Source organism: Ptychodera flava, chromosome 14 (genome assembly GCF_041260155.1).
Source record: "Ptychodera flava strain L36383 chromosome 14, AS_Pfla_20210202, whole genome shotgun sequence".
Lineage (NCBI taxonomy): Eukaryota > Metazoa > Hemichordata > Enteropneusta > Ptychoderidae > Ptychodera > Ptychodera flava.
Genome location: NC_091941.1, coordinates 7,741,046 through 7,755,554, shown reverse-complemented (window position 1 = coordinate 7,755,554; position 14,509 = coordinate 7,741,046). Strand labels below are relative to the sequence as shown.

The following is a 14,509-nucleotide window of genomic DNA, read 5'->3' as shown; positions in this document are numbered from 1 at the left end:
AATGTTCAGCTGTAACACACCGACTTCAGAACTTGTAACACTGCTTGGTTGAAGTGTATAAATATCAATGAATATCTACAGTTCACCTTATTTGAATCTGTTGAGTTTGATATTGGTGTGGAATGCAACATCCTTTTGAATTCTTATAAAATGGTTGCATTTTGTAAATTTTGATGGGATTTGTGTTTTGATATCCTTTAGGTGATGTCTCCAAACAAAAAGTCCACTACTGTGAAAGATTTCTGGAACTCATGATTGACATGGAGGTGAGATGCTTTAGTTTCAAAGAACATTTTGCATACTAATCTGTATCAAAGAAAAAGAGTTCATGTTTTGATTTTTTTTTGGTGCTAAGATCCATACATTTAAAAGTTTACTCTTTGTGCGGGTGTTTATTTTCAATAAAGCATATTTTCTTTCTTTTTTGACTCACTACAGAGTTTGTTACCAGCCAGGAGGTTCTTCAATGCAGTGATGGACAATGCTCACTTGGTTGTGAAATGCAGATTATCCAAGCTGGCAGAGAGGAAAGAGGGGAAACTGTTCACACAGGTAAACAGAACAGTATTGACATCAGTGAAGTGAATGCAGGACTGTGAATCCACCATTTTGTGAAAGAAGGATGATGTGAATTCTTGTCATTGAGGCAGTAATTAGGAGAGAGGTCATAACAAAATTGACAGTCCTACCAAAAAGATATTATCATGGAAACAAAGTGATTTTAAAGTTATGCTGATTTACATAGAGAGATTTATTTATCATAAGAATCGGTTGAAGTGCAGTGTTCTCCCCAGAGCTATTATAGAGTGGTGGCCGCCACTCTATAATTTTTGGTAAACAATAGAAACTCATTACCATAACAATTATATTATTGTTATGCAAATAAGCCGCCACTCTATCAGAAAATCCTGGGGAGATCACTGAAGTGTTATTAAAATGTCATGGGATTTTCACCCAATTTTTTCTTCTCTTTTCTACAGTTGCTTGGTTCTCTGAAGTTTTACGCAGGTTTTGAAATTGATGAGAGGACCGGAGAGGCTCTGACTGACCATGATATGACAAACCTGCACTATGACAGGATTATATCTCTCCAAGTAAGTGTGAAATTGCACACTGGTAAACAGATACATACCAGAATCAACAAAGACCAATAATGTGTTCAAAGAAAATCGATTTCTTGCACATGGATCATTTAACTCATATGATGTAGTAAGGCAGTTATACTTTATCCACAAATGGATGGATTAACATTGTCTGAGAAATAAAAAAACACACTGGAGAAGACTTGTGTGGTATCAGCAGATGTTTTCGAAAGAATCGCTCAGAGATTTCATTTTGATGAAATCTAATACTTTTGTCCGGGGTTTCATAAATAAATACGCCATACTTGTCTTCAATAATTTTGCAATGTATCATAGCTGGAAAAAGAGTTAATTCACAACAATACTTTATTAAAATACCATGAAATGTACAATGTTCATAATTGACAACTTATCCATGTTTCTCATTCCACTGTAATGCTAGAGGGGAGCATTCAAGTATTTTCCAGAACTGAAGAAATTTTCCATGGCCAACGTGGGCAGTATTGATACAAGAGAGAAACTACTGGCTCATTTTGAACCCCTTAGGTGAGTGAGAAGTATTAGCTATGATACTGAAACGCTTTGAACCGTGGTTTGCAGTATTCATTTCAAGTGTATAATGCTTGTCACAGTGATGCTTTGTAGATTGCAGCTACTCCTGTAGATATAGTTCATTGTTTCTTGATATTCAACTTGACTTGCAGAGTGATCTGTTCATGTAGAATTCCAGTGAAACATCATAACCAGGCAGAGTTTCAGTGATACATGAAATGTACAAGTATAATGTGTTGTTTGGTTAAGTCCCTGTCGATGAACATTAAGAAAGACCTTTTCAAAAACTTCCTGAATACGACAGTAACAAAATTTATTTTCATAGTCTTACTCTGAATTGTTTCTTTAACTGTTACAGCACAGAGAAATTACATGAAATTGCAGCCTACCTAAACATTGTGCCACCGCTTGAGTCTGGTGAGAAGTTAGACAAGGAACTGCTTCTGGAGTTGTTGGTTTCAAGACATGAACGGAGACCATCTCAGCTAGAAGCACTGAATCAAATGCCACTCTATCCAACAGAAGAAATACTCTGGGATGAAAACATTGTACCTACAGAATACTTCTCTGGTGAAGGTATTTGTTTTGTTTATGTGGTAATCCTGTGAGTACAATTTCTGCAATTGAAGCGAGAATGATAAATATCAACAGTTTGGCCATATCATACAAGTTTCAACTATTTACATTTTCAATAGAGATGAAAATTTGAGGTCAGGGTTTTGCCAGTTCTGTAGAGGTATCTGCTACAAATTACAGCAAACATCTTTTTTCCTTTACTAGACTGCCTAGCATTACAGAAACTAAACCTGCAGTTCCTGACATTGCATGACTATCTGCTGAGAAATTTCAATCTGTTCAGATTGGAATCCACCTGTAAGTATATAGTGATTAATTTGTGTGTCCTAGTAACTCCTGAATGACTGTTTTTGTAGACACAGCTGTATTTCTTGATCCATTATAGCTTGTTGTTGTTGAAGTGAGTTATGGACAGGGTAGATAAATTTCCATGAGATTTTGTTAGAAGACTTGACCTACTTTAATATGAAAACTGGTCACATATCATAAATTGTGCCAAGGGCTGATACACATATTTTGATTTCTGTGTATATGTATGAACTAAATTTAGAATATTTTAATTTTTCAGATGAAATCCGTCAAGACATTGAAGACTCTATCAGCAGAATGAAACCATGGTAAGTAGCGGTACCAGATGAGAGACAAGCTACAGGCTCACTCCTGATATATGAACTCAAGCCACATATTTGAAATAATCATAATTACATAAGATGAAATTATACAATCTTGTGCAAACTATAGGATACTCCAATCATCACTATGCTGGCTTCTCAAAGCACACAATTCAGGTAAATGAGCAAGTTTACAATTTTTGTCAAATTTTTTTGAAACTTGCAGGCAAGCTGAAGATGGCAGAACTATATTTGGAGGATGGGCAAGAATGGCACTGGTGAGTCTAGATACAGCATTGGTGAATTTTATGTATGCTTCTACTCAAAAGGGGTGTTTCCTAAGGGATTGCCTTGTAATTTCTGATCATTTTGTTCATAAAATGAAGTATACCAATGTATGTGAATTGATTGAATTACACAAATGTTTCAAGCACACCTACACAGATGAAAGAGTCAAAATTCTTGCATTTTAGCACATTTCCTTTCACATCCCTTTGTAGCCGCAGTCAGATGCAAGTTATGCTAAAATTCAAAACTTGACTCAGACAATGCTACTTTCTTGAATTTTTCTGAATGTTGTCCGAGTGGGTCCACTGTATTACATTTTGGGTGGAGCAGTCACTGTATGGTATTGCCAAGAAGTTGAACAATCAGAATGAACCAAGGTGGTATGAGTACTGCTACTATGAGAAGTGTGCTAGCACTACTAGTTTTGTGGCGTTTGGTTGTAAGGTGATTTTTGCTCACAAATAATTTATTCTCTCTTTTCAGCCAATAACAACATTCTCTGTTGTCGAGGTAAGCTTCACAACACAACCAAACATTTGCCTGTCTCAAATGTTACCATATACACAAATCTTATGTCATTTTCTACACATTAGAAAATGTATTCAAAAGTCATTGTGTGTCTTTTTATGACAGTATGTAACAACAGTTCACGAATAGCTATGCAAGAAAACAGATACAGCATGAGCTCCAGTACCTAATAGGTGTATGTACAAATTGTTAATACTAATTGTATGAAAGGCAACAGCTGTTTATCCCTTTCACTTGACACTTATATAGACTGTTATCTACATGAATTTTGTTGGAATTGGTTTCCTATGGTAAAAGTTAATTTTGATGACTGTACAAGATTTACACTGAGACCTCACCTAGATTATCTTGTCTCATCAAATTCAGGTTGCTAAGCCAAACATTGGTGAAAACCATCCATCTCAGGTCAGGGCTGATGTCACAGTGACTTTGAACTTGAGAGATGCAATAAAAGCTGAATGGGAAGGTGAGATGTGTGTTGTGTTTATTTGATCTTTCAGAACCTTCATCTACATTTGAGAATCGCATGAGAAAAAGGATGTTTGAATGTATGTTTGGATTATTTGGTATGGACTTTTTTCATACATAAATATATATGTTGCATTCACATATCATAATAGAAGTTGTAAGGGCAGATGTGAACATTTTATAAATATCTTTATGACTTCAAAACTAATGCAGATATATAAAGATTACAAAATCAACTAAATTTTCAGTGTTTTGCCCAATTAGTATATAATTGTGATATTTTATGTAAATATTGTGCTATCTTTATTTCTTTATTTTAGGCATGCGCAAACATGATGTTGCCTTCCTGGTAACAGTACGTCCAACACGAAGCTATGGTACCAGGTACAATGAGAAGGAACCATTCATTCCACAGGTAGGGTTGACCTATGTGAGAGGGTGTGAAATAGAAGGTCTACTTGACGAGAATGGTGAAGTCATTGAGGAAGGTGAGTGTTCCCAATGTTGCAGTGTGTATTTCAATATGATAAAAGCGTAATGTTTCCATGCTACATTTCTCTTATGTTGCCATATTTCACATATAAAAACCAAAATTTGTATTTTCACAAATTTTGAACAAACTGTTTCAGTGTTTAATACTGGTAATTTCAAGGAAACAAGTTTTCACACTTTACAAACTTTGTTAGTCAGTATGCTTCACTTTGATGTGAATCATCAGGTATTGACAGTGATACATCAATGTGACATCAGCTTGTCAATAGTCACGGCACCTGTTGTATTAGCACAGTAACTGTATCTAATTTCTACACAAATTTTAGGGCCACCCCAAGTTGCCTGAGTCAAACTGGACCTCACTGAAATAACAGCAAATCATTGTGCATGTCAGCAGTTAGTCTGGAGGGTAAATTATGACATTTTGAAACAAAACACGCCAGTAGTCTCTTGAAACAGATTAATGTACAAATTTTTTGACCAACAATACATTGTCAGTGAAGTGTACATGTACAGAGCAGGTAGTGTCCCAGGTTAACCCTTTCACCACAATGGTTTGAACCAATCCCATTGTTTTCTTTGGTAAAGTTGGACCTCTAGAGAGGGAAATGGGGATGAAAAGGTTAAAGATGGATCAGCTTTACTACATTTTTATTGTGATTGTCATGTCAGGTATTGAACCCAAGCCAGAGTTGAAAGGTGAAGTAAGAACATACCGTGTTTGGCTGGATCCCAACCAGTACCAGCAAGACATGGCCAAGACAGCTGTTGGTGGTGAAGACGTTTATGAGACCTTCAATGTCATAATGAGAAGAAAACCAAAAGAAAATAATTTCAAGGTTAATTTTGAAATTCTTTGTTGCGTATTAATGACTGGATTCAGTGGCTCTAGAATTGACAGTGGTAGAAAAAACATCTAATTATAAACAGGCAGCAAAAGTTACCAAATCCCTATATTTGTTTAGACTTTTCTAAAATGTTTTAGATGATTCCTACTTAAAATCAAAGAGAGCCTGAGGACGTGATAATATTTTACCTTTTCCAGAGCAAGTTGATGCAAATTTTCAGTGACACATCTGTCTTCAGTACCATTTCTAAATGTTTGTAGAAAGAGGAGCGTATTGTAAAATTACTACCCATTACACCATTTGCAGGCTGTGCTGGAAACTATTCGAGATCTGATGAACACGGAGTGTGTGGTTCCAGACTGGTTGCATGACATCATACTTGGCTATGGAGATCCTGGAGCAGCACACTATACAAAGTAAGCTATGTTTACTAAAAAATTGATCAATAGATATTAGAAGGTAACTCAGATCCATGACAAATTTCTTGATGTGTGTTGAGTCACAGCAAGAAATCTGGTGCAGTTTACTGTACCAGGTTTTATTTTATACATACTCTGAAAGTTTTCCATCTCTGACCAGCTAAGTTTTATCTTGGTCACTCCTCCCTACATTGACATCCTTTTTTTTCTCTCAATCCAAGAAACATCGGTTGACATTAAATCAAGCAAGGACCACAAATGTCACCATATTTCAGATTGACAAATATGCCCATAAAAAATATAAATAAATTCCCTGTAGTTTAATACATGTTTCTTTTGTTTGGCTAACTTTAAAATAACAAATTACATTAATCCATCCATGTAGGAATCACTGATTTACGTAAATGCTTCACATAAAACCCTGTGATCATGATCTTATCAAGAAGATATGGACCTTCCTAATGTTTTACCATCTTTTCATATTTATCATCCAAATGCTCATCCAAATGCTCAATTTTTGAGCATTTGGATTTGCATTTGAGCAATTTTTATCTGATGATTGATAAATCCCAATTTCAGGATGGACACCTCAGTATTAACTTTGGACTTTGTCGACACTTTCCTGGACATCAATCATCTAAAGGCTAGTTTTCCAGACAGTGAAATCAAAGTGACGACAGACAACCCATCCTTACAGATTCCTCCATTCAAGTAAGTTACTGTTTTAAGTCTAGAAATGACTTATATGTACCTTAGCTGATCTGTGTTGTTCAATTATGAGGAGGGCTGTATTTTTTCTCGACACATAACAGAACATACTCACTGTCATACACTGGTACCATAGTGCCAGCATTGTAAATACAAACTCTAATTTGAGATATTGACGTATAAAGCAAATGTATATTAATTTAAATAACTATGGAAACTGAAGTTTTATGGCAGAAAACAAAATTTTCAGCACAAATTGATGGTTATAGAACATGTAGACAAATACAAAATAGTGTCATGGGGTGAGCATGAAATCACACATTAAAGTTGCACAGCATGTATAAAATACTATGGAGCATATTAAAAATGTTATATTTTTATCTTTTTTAAATGAAACCGTATACATTGTCAATGTTCATAACAATCTAACATTTAAACACATACATATACAGAGTGACATTCCCAGCAAGGACATCAGGAACCAAAAGAAAAAAGGATGAAGAGACGGAAGTCAATGTTCAGACCAAACCAGAGATCACAGTGGAACCCTATGTAATACCAAACAGAGGACCATATCCATTCAATCAACCCAAAAAGTAAGTGTTTTCCACTGAATCTGATGACAAATCACCCTAGGAAATATTGATTTTATTTTGTTTCTATTACAGATGGTTGATAAATCAGTCATTAGAAATTTTCTGTTTTTGCTGACATTGGTCAATGCAGTGTGAATGTTTGATGTTGGCAGTATAATCTACATTTTCCTGTCTTTTTCCCAATTCCTTGCAGGAACACAATCCCATTTACATCAACACAGATTGAAGCAATCAGAGCCGGTATGCAGCCAGGCCTGACAATGGTGAGATTGTACAGTTCATTTATATTTCTCTGTCAATGCTTTGTTCTTGTAGTGATCATTGAATATTTGACAATCAATATATTTTATATCTTTTGCTCTGCGTATCTAATAAGGTAGAATGTACGTCGGGGACAGATATTCGGACGCTCAAATATTTTTAATACTTTTCTGGTTTACTACTTGTTGGGGCTCATTTTAAAGCTCTTGGAATAAATGTTTACTTTTGTAGTTTTTCAAAATCAAAAATCGTTTTTTTCCCTGGCGAGGTAACACAGAGATAGTGGCCATTTTTAATTTCAAATATTGGTTTATGTTAGGCAATGAGCTTCTCCAGTACAAATTTTCCGTAGTGACCCTGATTTTTATGCTTAACTTGTGATAAGATAGTTTAAAGTTTCATGGAGGAAAAATGAATTAAAAGTTTTAAGTCTTTCAATTTTGAGGCACATACTACTTATAATGTGTGATGACTGCAAAGTTGAGACCACTGTGTGATTACTTTACTGCAGGTTGTTGGACCTCCTGGGACCGGTAAAACTGATGTTGCTGTCCAAATCATCTCCAACATCTACCACAACTTTCCTGACCAGAGAACACTCATTGTGACACATTCAAATCAGGTAAACTGGGTTTTGCAGGGCAGAGAATGAGAGAAGACTGCAAATGCTTTCATTTATCGAACAAGACTGTCTTCTGTCAGAATGGTCCACTATGTGTATTTGTGAGGACTGGACAGCTGTATGATTGAAATACATTGGATTTCTTGAGTGATAAGCCTTTTTCTGATGGTATTGGCAAATGTATTTCACGAACTAAAATGAAGAGGATGATGTTGAATATTGAAAAGTTGAAATAGGAAATTCAATTGTCAGGAAATTACTTGTTGTGTTTATGATGTAAGTTAATCCTGGGACTGTCTCAAGACTTGAAAAAATTCTCATAGGTTTTTGGGTAAATGAGTGTGTATTTCTGCAAATGGTACAATAGATCACTAATTGATTATTAATTAAGTATTAAATATTACGTATTCCCAACATCAAATTAATATCAAAATATTTGAATGTTTTTCTGCCTAGAGGTTGTGATTTATACTTAAATGTGAAAGGCCTTTCAAAAATGTTACTATAACATGTTCTTAAGTATGCAATTGGCACAATTTAGCTAACCATAGAAAAGATATGGAAGATGAAGGAAAATCACTGAAATTTCAGACACCTAAACTTCCTTCAACCTTTATTGCAGGCTTTGAATCAGTTGTTTGAGAAGATCATGGCCTTGGACATTGATGAGAGGCATCTGTTGCGTCTTGGACACGGTGAAGAATCTCTGGAAACAGAGAAAGATTTCTCCAGGTAACCATTGTCAACTCCTAAACATCATCACAAAGTTGCACACTTTATGTGTCTGAGAACTGATACCTTATTGACAGAAATTTTGAAATGTAAAGCTGATTGGTTGAACAAGTTGACGTTGAAATGCTACTAAAATGCCCAAGGCTGTTAAAACAAGTGATAAGTATTTCAGTGCTGGTAAGGTTAAAGTGCTGGACACTAAGTAATACTGTGAGTTTGGGACACAAAGTTTACAGTGTCAGATAAAATTAGACCTTAATGATATTCAGAAATTTGTCATAGAAACAGTCCAAAGTGTGGCAGCAGTTGTCAGCAAAAGTTGTCAGCAACAGTTCTTTCTTTGTGTACAGGTATGGTAGAGTAAACTTTGTCTTGGCAAGGCGACTGGAGCTTCTGAAGGAGGTTGCTAGGTTACAAGAGAGTCTTGGTGTTCCTGGTGATGTATCATACACATGTGAGACAGCTGGACATTTCTTTCTGTATCAGGTGAGGTGTATGTGACAGCACAGTACTATTGTATTGAAGTATCAGAGAAATCGTACTGACTGTTCAGAGCAGCCAGGAGACTTCACAAGCTCAATTAACTGTCCACTAACTCTATCTACAGAGATTGTAGTTTACTTTTTTCATGGTCGGTGTGCTCCAAAATACATCTAAAGGAAACAAGATGAAGTGCTTTTATGTACTTTGTATAAGAATTCCATTTTAATCGAGCATCAGAAATTGATATTCTTATATATGTGTACTAGGGGTAGTATTCCAAGCTTTGTAAAGGAAGAACTGTACAAGAATTATTCTAGTACAGGAATCACATGGTGAAGTTTACTACACTTTATAGAATTTATCCAGTGGTATGTACAATTGTTTTGAAATGGGAACACTGTTCCTACCCAGGTACACCTATCAGAATTCTGTATAAGATAAAAAAGTTAAACCAACAACCGCTCATAGAATTTATCCTGTGGATTTTAGAGCTGTTTTGAAATGAAAGCACTGTAACTATTCTGTAAAAAGTATTAGATTTCCCTACAGGATAATTGTTAAAGCTTTCTACCATTCATAGTTTCTATCATGGGACTTGTATGTCATATTTTACTGCGGCATCAGTGAATGTGATTTGTCGTATCTTGAATAGAACTCTAAACAATCTCATAAAATTTCTGTATTGGAATTATTTTTTAGGTTTTATCCAGATGGGAGAAGTACTTAAGTAAAGTCAAAGGCAAGGGAGATGTTAAAGCTATAGCAGAGGAGTTTCCGTTTGAACAATTCTTTGCTAATGCACCTCAGGTAATGAAAGTTGAAATTATTGTATCCAACATACATAAAGTAGTTTGATATGTCCAATCATCGCATCAGACAACTCTGTTCAGAGGGGCCAACCATTGAATTAGTATTCAGTCCAGATAAATATTGTTTCATTTCCTGTAAACAAAGCACTGAAATACTTTTGGAAATACTTTGTCCTCAGAGTTTTTTATTCTTCCATGATACCAGTATTACAAATACTTTGTTTGTTGGTAACTGACAGAGGATGTAAATGTGAATACATATCTACTGCTATCAACTGAAAGCCATCATGTATCAGACAAATGTCAACTAATTGTGTAATTTGAAGTGATTATTATCAACTGTAATGTGTGTATGTATTTCTCTCCAGCCAATATTCCATGGCAGGAGTTATGAAGAAGATATGGAGATATCAGAAGGCTGCTTCAGGTACATCAAGAAGATATTCACAGAGCTTGAGGTCTGTAGAAATTTTGACTTTTTTGCCACTCTTTTGAAATCCAAGTCTTTTGTAAATGTTCAGTAAAATGCACAAGTAACTATCGGACAGGACAGTATAGGTAAATTTCAGCAGATTGATATTTGTGTACGAATGCTTCAGTGTCAAACATTCAGAACCCTCTTGTCAGAAATTCAGTACACAGTAACTGCATTATATTTTGATGTGAGCTCATGAAGGATGTAATTTAGTCCGACAACCACAGGAGAGGTGGTCCTCAACAATAACCAAATACCTTTGATAAATTAGTAGATGATGATAGAGATGGTGCAGATTGAAATTGTACATGCAACTTCATGTTGCTTGCATACTTTAAAAACTAACCTGAGATGTTATTTCTGTCATTCCTAATGTAGGAATTCCGTGCATTTGAATTGTTACGAAGTGGAGCTGATAGGTCTAAATATCTGTTGATCAAGGAAGCCAAGATCATTGCAATGACTTGCACCCATGCTGCTCTCAAACGCAGAGATCTGGTTGAAGTTGGGTTCAAGGTAGAGTATTTCAGTCCAGCCAGCTCTAGTTTGTGTTATATGTATTATGATTTGTTGTCAAGCTGTCATGCTGTAGTCTTTCCATAGTCGTCAAGGAAGTACCACACATTTTCTCCTTCCATTGCGTTTTGTAGCTTCCAAGGTCTGTTTTGTTCACAGGATGGAGTTTAAACATTTTCCTGCCAGGCAGTATCACTTCCCCATCTGCCTGCCAAGTCAGTAAAAAGCAGTAGTATTGAGCCAAAACCTAGAGTATTTTCACCTGCTTTCCATGGTGTGTGATGGCAGGTTCAGTCAGTAAAAACCATGTTTACAGTATTTATGTTTTCAGGGGCCTTCAAATCTTCGAGTTTTTGTTACAACGCGACAAAGGGATCATAGTTTTGTCACACTGGGTTTAACCAACTTAATATGACTGTAGTTTGAAGTTGACAGGATATGGGTGAAAGCACATGTGTAAATGTAACAATTCAAATACTGATTTTTCATTTCTAAATAACATTTCTGTTTTCAGTATGACAACATTTTGATGGAAGAGTCGGCCCAGATCCTGGAGATTGAAACATTCATTCCACTTTTACTCCAGGTAAAAAACAATTCGCAATTATAGCTTGGCAATGCAAAGTAGTATAAATACTGTGTTAATACTTTGGCTATGTCTGTAATAAAAAGGATTCAGTATTGTGGCTTATTGTAACTGTATTAACTGTACTATTTTAGAGATTTAGTTTGACAAGTGAGTGTAAAGATTAATGGATTGAAAAGTTTCCAAAACATGTACAAGGTGTTGTGAACTTAAAATATAATCTTGCATGAATTACTCTGATGATGGATGGATATTAGTTTCTTTGGGCAATATGATGTGCAGATCATTTCTGTCGATTAGAACAACCTATGAGCGATTTCTCTCAACGACCAATCAACGAGAAAAGTGCATGGCATGGTCAATGCAGCTCATCCTATAAACGTGTTTCCCCTGGGTTCCAAAATATTGTAGCAAATTTGGCTAGAAGCCCTAAAAAATTATTCGCAAAACCATATATTGAATTAGCCAAGCCGTTATCACTTATAGCAAATGACGTCATTTCTCTACTTAATATGCAAAAATAAATATTTGTCTGCATTCTCCGCAAGAATGACGGAAATAACCCCTGTTAATAGTGCTACTAAGGATACTAAAAGTCACACCAATTTATGGTTCAGATTACAAGGTACCGACATCATCCACACATACAACATAAAATTTGTCCGAATTTCAAGCGAACTTGTCCAAAGTTAGGCGTATGCAATGCAGCTATATTTAATAGTTACAAACCTGCAATCGCTATCAGTGCTGTACTGTACATATCGCTATAGACAACGGCACGAAACCTTCTCAGCATACCAGTTTTTCAAAGAAGCAGTTCAAAAGCAAATTCAATTCATAGCAGTTTAAAAGTAAAATACTCTCAGACTTGAGAAATGTGTGCATTTTAGACTTTCGATACATTTGCTTTACGCTTGAATTGAGCTCGCGGACACTGCAGCGCACAGCGTATCAATGACACTTGGGTCAGGAGTCGTCATCAAAAACGTCAGTGCGTATTCACAGCCAGCTTGAATCATGCCACGGATCACAGAAATCATGGATCGTAAATCCAAATGTTCATGTCTATTACGTAAACAGAACCTAAAATATAAAACACATAATGATTTGATATGGAGAAACATCTTTTTGTTTCACTGACAATCAAGTTAAAGGCTCAAATATCGCGACAAGACTTGCGCAATTTGCACAATATGAATGCGGAAGTACATCGACTCGGCGGACAAGCGAGCGCCTTCTCTGAAAATCTGTTTACAATATCACGTCACAATGCACTGAAAATTCTTGCGAATTCATCTTTAAGGAAGCCAATTCACACAAGTTCTTAACGTCAGTAAAGATATTTTCTTGTTGGCAGCAATACACCACCAACATTTTCACCGTTCAGGAGTGCCTTACTCGCTTTACGTTGTAAAAAAGCCGTATGCTTTTGACCATGCCGTTCCTAACTTGCCAAATTCACGGTCGACTTTCCTACTCTGATCATAATCTGTCTTCCATTTCATAGCTTTACTTGCACTTAGAACCTGCGTTAGGGGTGGTTTCTCCCAATATTGGCAGTGCTGCCTAAGTAAAAAACGAAAGATTGCCGTTTTTGCTTAGTTTCACCGTCACTACGATCACAGTCCCTGAGGATAAAAGCGACTGTGCTATGATCCTTCAGTGTTGACGACGACACTGTACTGCACAGTGCACGGAGTAATCTGTAGGCATATTGCGCGAACTTGTCCAATTCCCCAAAACTTAGTAACATTTTAGTCAAATAGTCATGTTAAACATATGGTTACTTTGTTTTGTTTAGCTATTTTGTTACAATTTTATTCATTACTGTATGTGTTACAAATACGATCTCCTGACGCGTAAAGTCCAGACAAAGTGATGACGTCATAGTGCAATTTTCGATTCGCAAGTTTGGCTAATTTTTGCTGAAATCTTCTCGCCAAACGCTACTTTTTTCTCGCATTTGCGATTTGGCGAGGGGGGCAGCGGAAACACTGTATAAATGATTCATCAAAGATTCTATTTATCAAAAACATCTCAATATTCTAATTTTATAGAATCCTGAAGATGGATTCAGTCGATTGAAGAGATGGATTATGATTGGTGACCATCATCAGTTACCACCTGTCATCAAAAACATGGCATTCCAGAAATTTTCCAACATGGAGCAGTCTTTGTTCACCCGTCTTGTCAGACTGATGGTGCCAACGGTTGATCTTGATGCACAGGGACGTGCAAGGGCAAGGTGAGTGTTGAGAAAGCAATAGGTGCCATTTGATGATTTTGAAGAAGTTATTCAACAGTTATTAATTTATGCCATTAGTCCAGGAGATAACATGAAAGAATCATTAATATAATGTTAATGTGTTATCGCAAGTCGTAACAGATCTCGTCCAAACTCTCTGTTGTGATTTGTTAATTACAGTCATGAGGGTGACAATATTGGTTTGTGGCCCAAGGGACTGAGACTCGCCCCAAAACAGTCTGTTTCACAAGGCTGTAAGCCCATGTATATGTTTGTTTGTACATTTCTATTTTTGCAAGTATGCTAAGTAGTGGACACAGTGTTTGACATCACTGTAATCAGGGGAAAGCCAAATAGTTGTAAGGGTTAGTGTTTGTCACAAAATACATTGGTAGAGGCCCTTCAGGAAAACTCCTCATAGTTTGTATTTAAAGGTCTGTGTACCCTAGAAGTCTTAAATCATGTCCCCATTTTGCCCAGGGATGTTAACAAATGTAACTCAAGTCTGACATGATTCTGTATAAAGCCATTACATCAAGTGAAAGTGGAAGAGAGATAAGTAGATGGATAGATGAAAGTAGTTGCTATGAGAGAGATGAAGAGACATACAAA

General features: G+C 36.1%; 1 protein-coding gene across 2 annotated transcripts in view; it reads left to right on the top strand.

The window, feature by feature from the left end:
- The window catches only part of LOC139149165 (RNA helicase aquarius-like), a 41,353-nt gene that overhangs the window by 21,915 nt on the left and 4,929 nt on the right, over window positions 1-14,509 (top strand). For both annotated transcript variants that reach the window (XM_070720737.1, XM_070720739.1), the window contains exons 11-34: window positions 202-266; window positions 439-552; window positions 981-1,094; window positions 1,525-1,628; window positions 1,993-2,210; window positions 2,415-2,507; window positions 2,779-2,827; window positions 3,048-3,099; window positions 3,593-3,619; window positions 4,004-4,103; window positions 4,426-4,593; window positions 5,270-5,436; window positions 5,752-5,861; window positions 6,444-6,575; window positions 7,025-7,168; window positions 7,362-7,431; window positions 7,941-8,051; window positions 8,674-8,783; window positions 9,134-9,269; window positions 9,966-10,073; window positions 10,444-10,533; window positions 10,929-11,066; window positions 11,581-11,652; window positions 13,710-13,897. In XM_070720737.1, coding sequence (XP_070576838.1) covers window positions 202-266; window positions 439-552; window positions 981-1,094; window positions 1,525-1,628; window positions 1,993-2,210; window positions 2,415-2,507; window positions 2,779-2,827; window positions 3,048-3,099; window positions 3,593-3,619; window positions 4,004-4,103; window positions 4,426-4,593; window positions 5,270-5,436; window positions 5,752-5,861; window positions 6,444-6,575; window positions 7,025-7,168; window positions 7,362-7,431; window positions 7,941-8,051; window positions 8,674-8,783; window positions 9,134-9,269; window positions 9,966-10,073; window positions 10,444-10,533; window positions 10,929-11,066; window positions 11,581-11,652; window positions 13,710-13,897 — 2,680 coding nt within the window. The remainder of the gene's footprint in view (window positions 1-201; window positions 267-438; window positions 553-980; window positions 1,095-1,524; window positions 1,629-1,992; window positions 2,211-2,414; window positions 2,508-2,778; window positions 2,828-3,047; window positions 3,100-3,592; window positions 3,620-4,003; window positions 4,104-4,425; window positions 4,594-5,269; window positions 5,437-5,751; window positions 5,862-6,443; window positions 6,576-7,024; window positions 7,169-7,361; window positions 7,432-7,940; window positions 8,052-8,673; window positions 8,784-9,133; window positions 9,270-9,965; window positions 10,074-10,443; window positions 10,534-10,928; window positions 11,067-11,580; window positions 11,653-13,709; window positions 13,898-14,509) is intronic.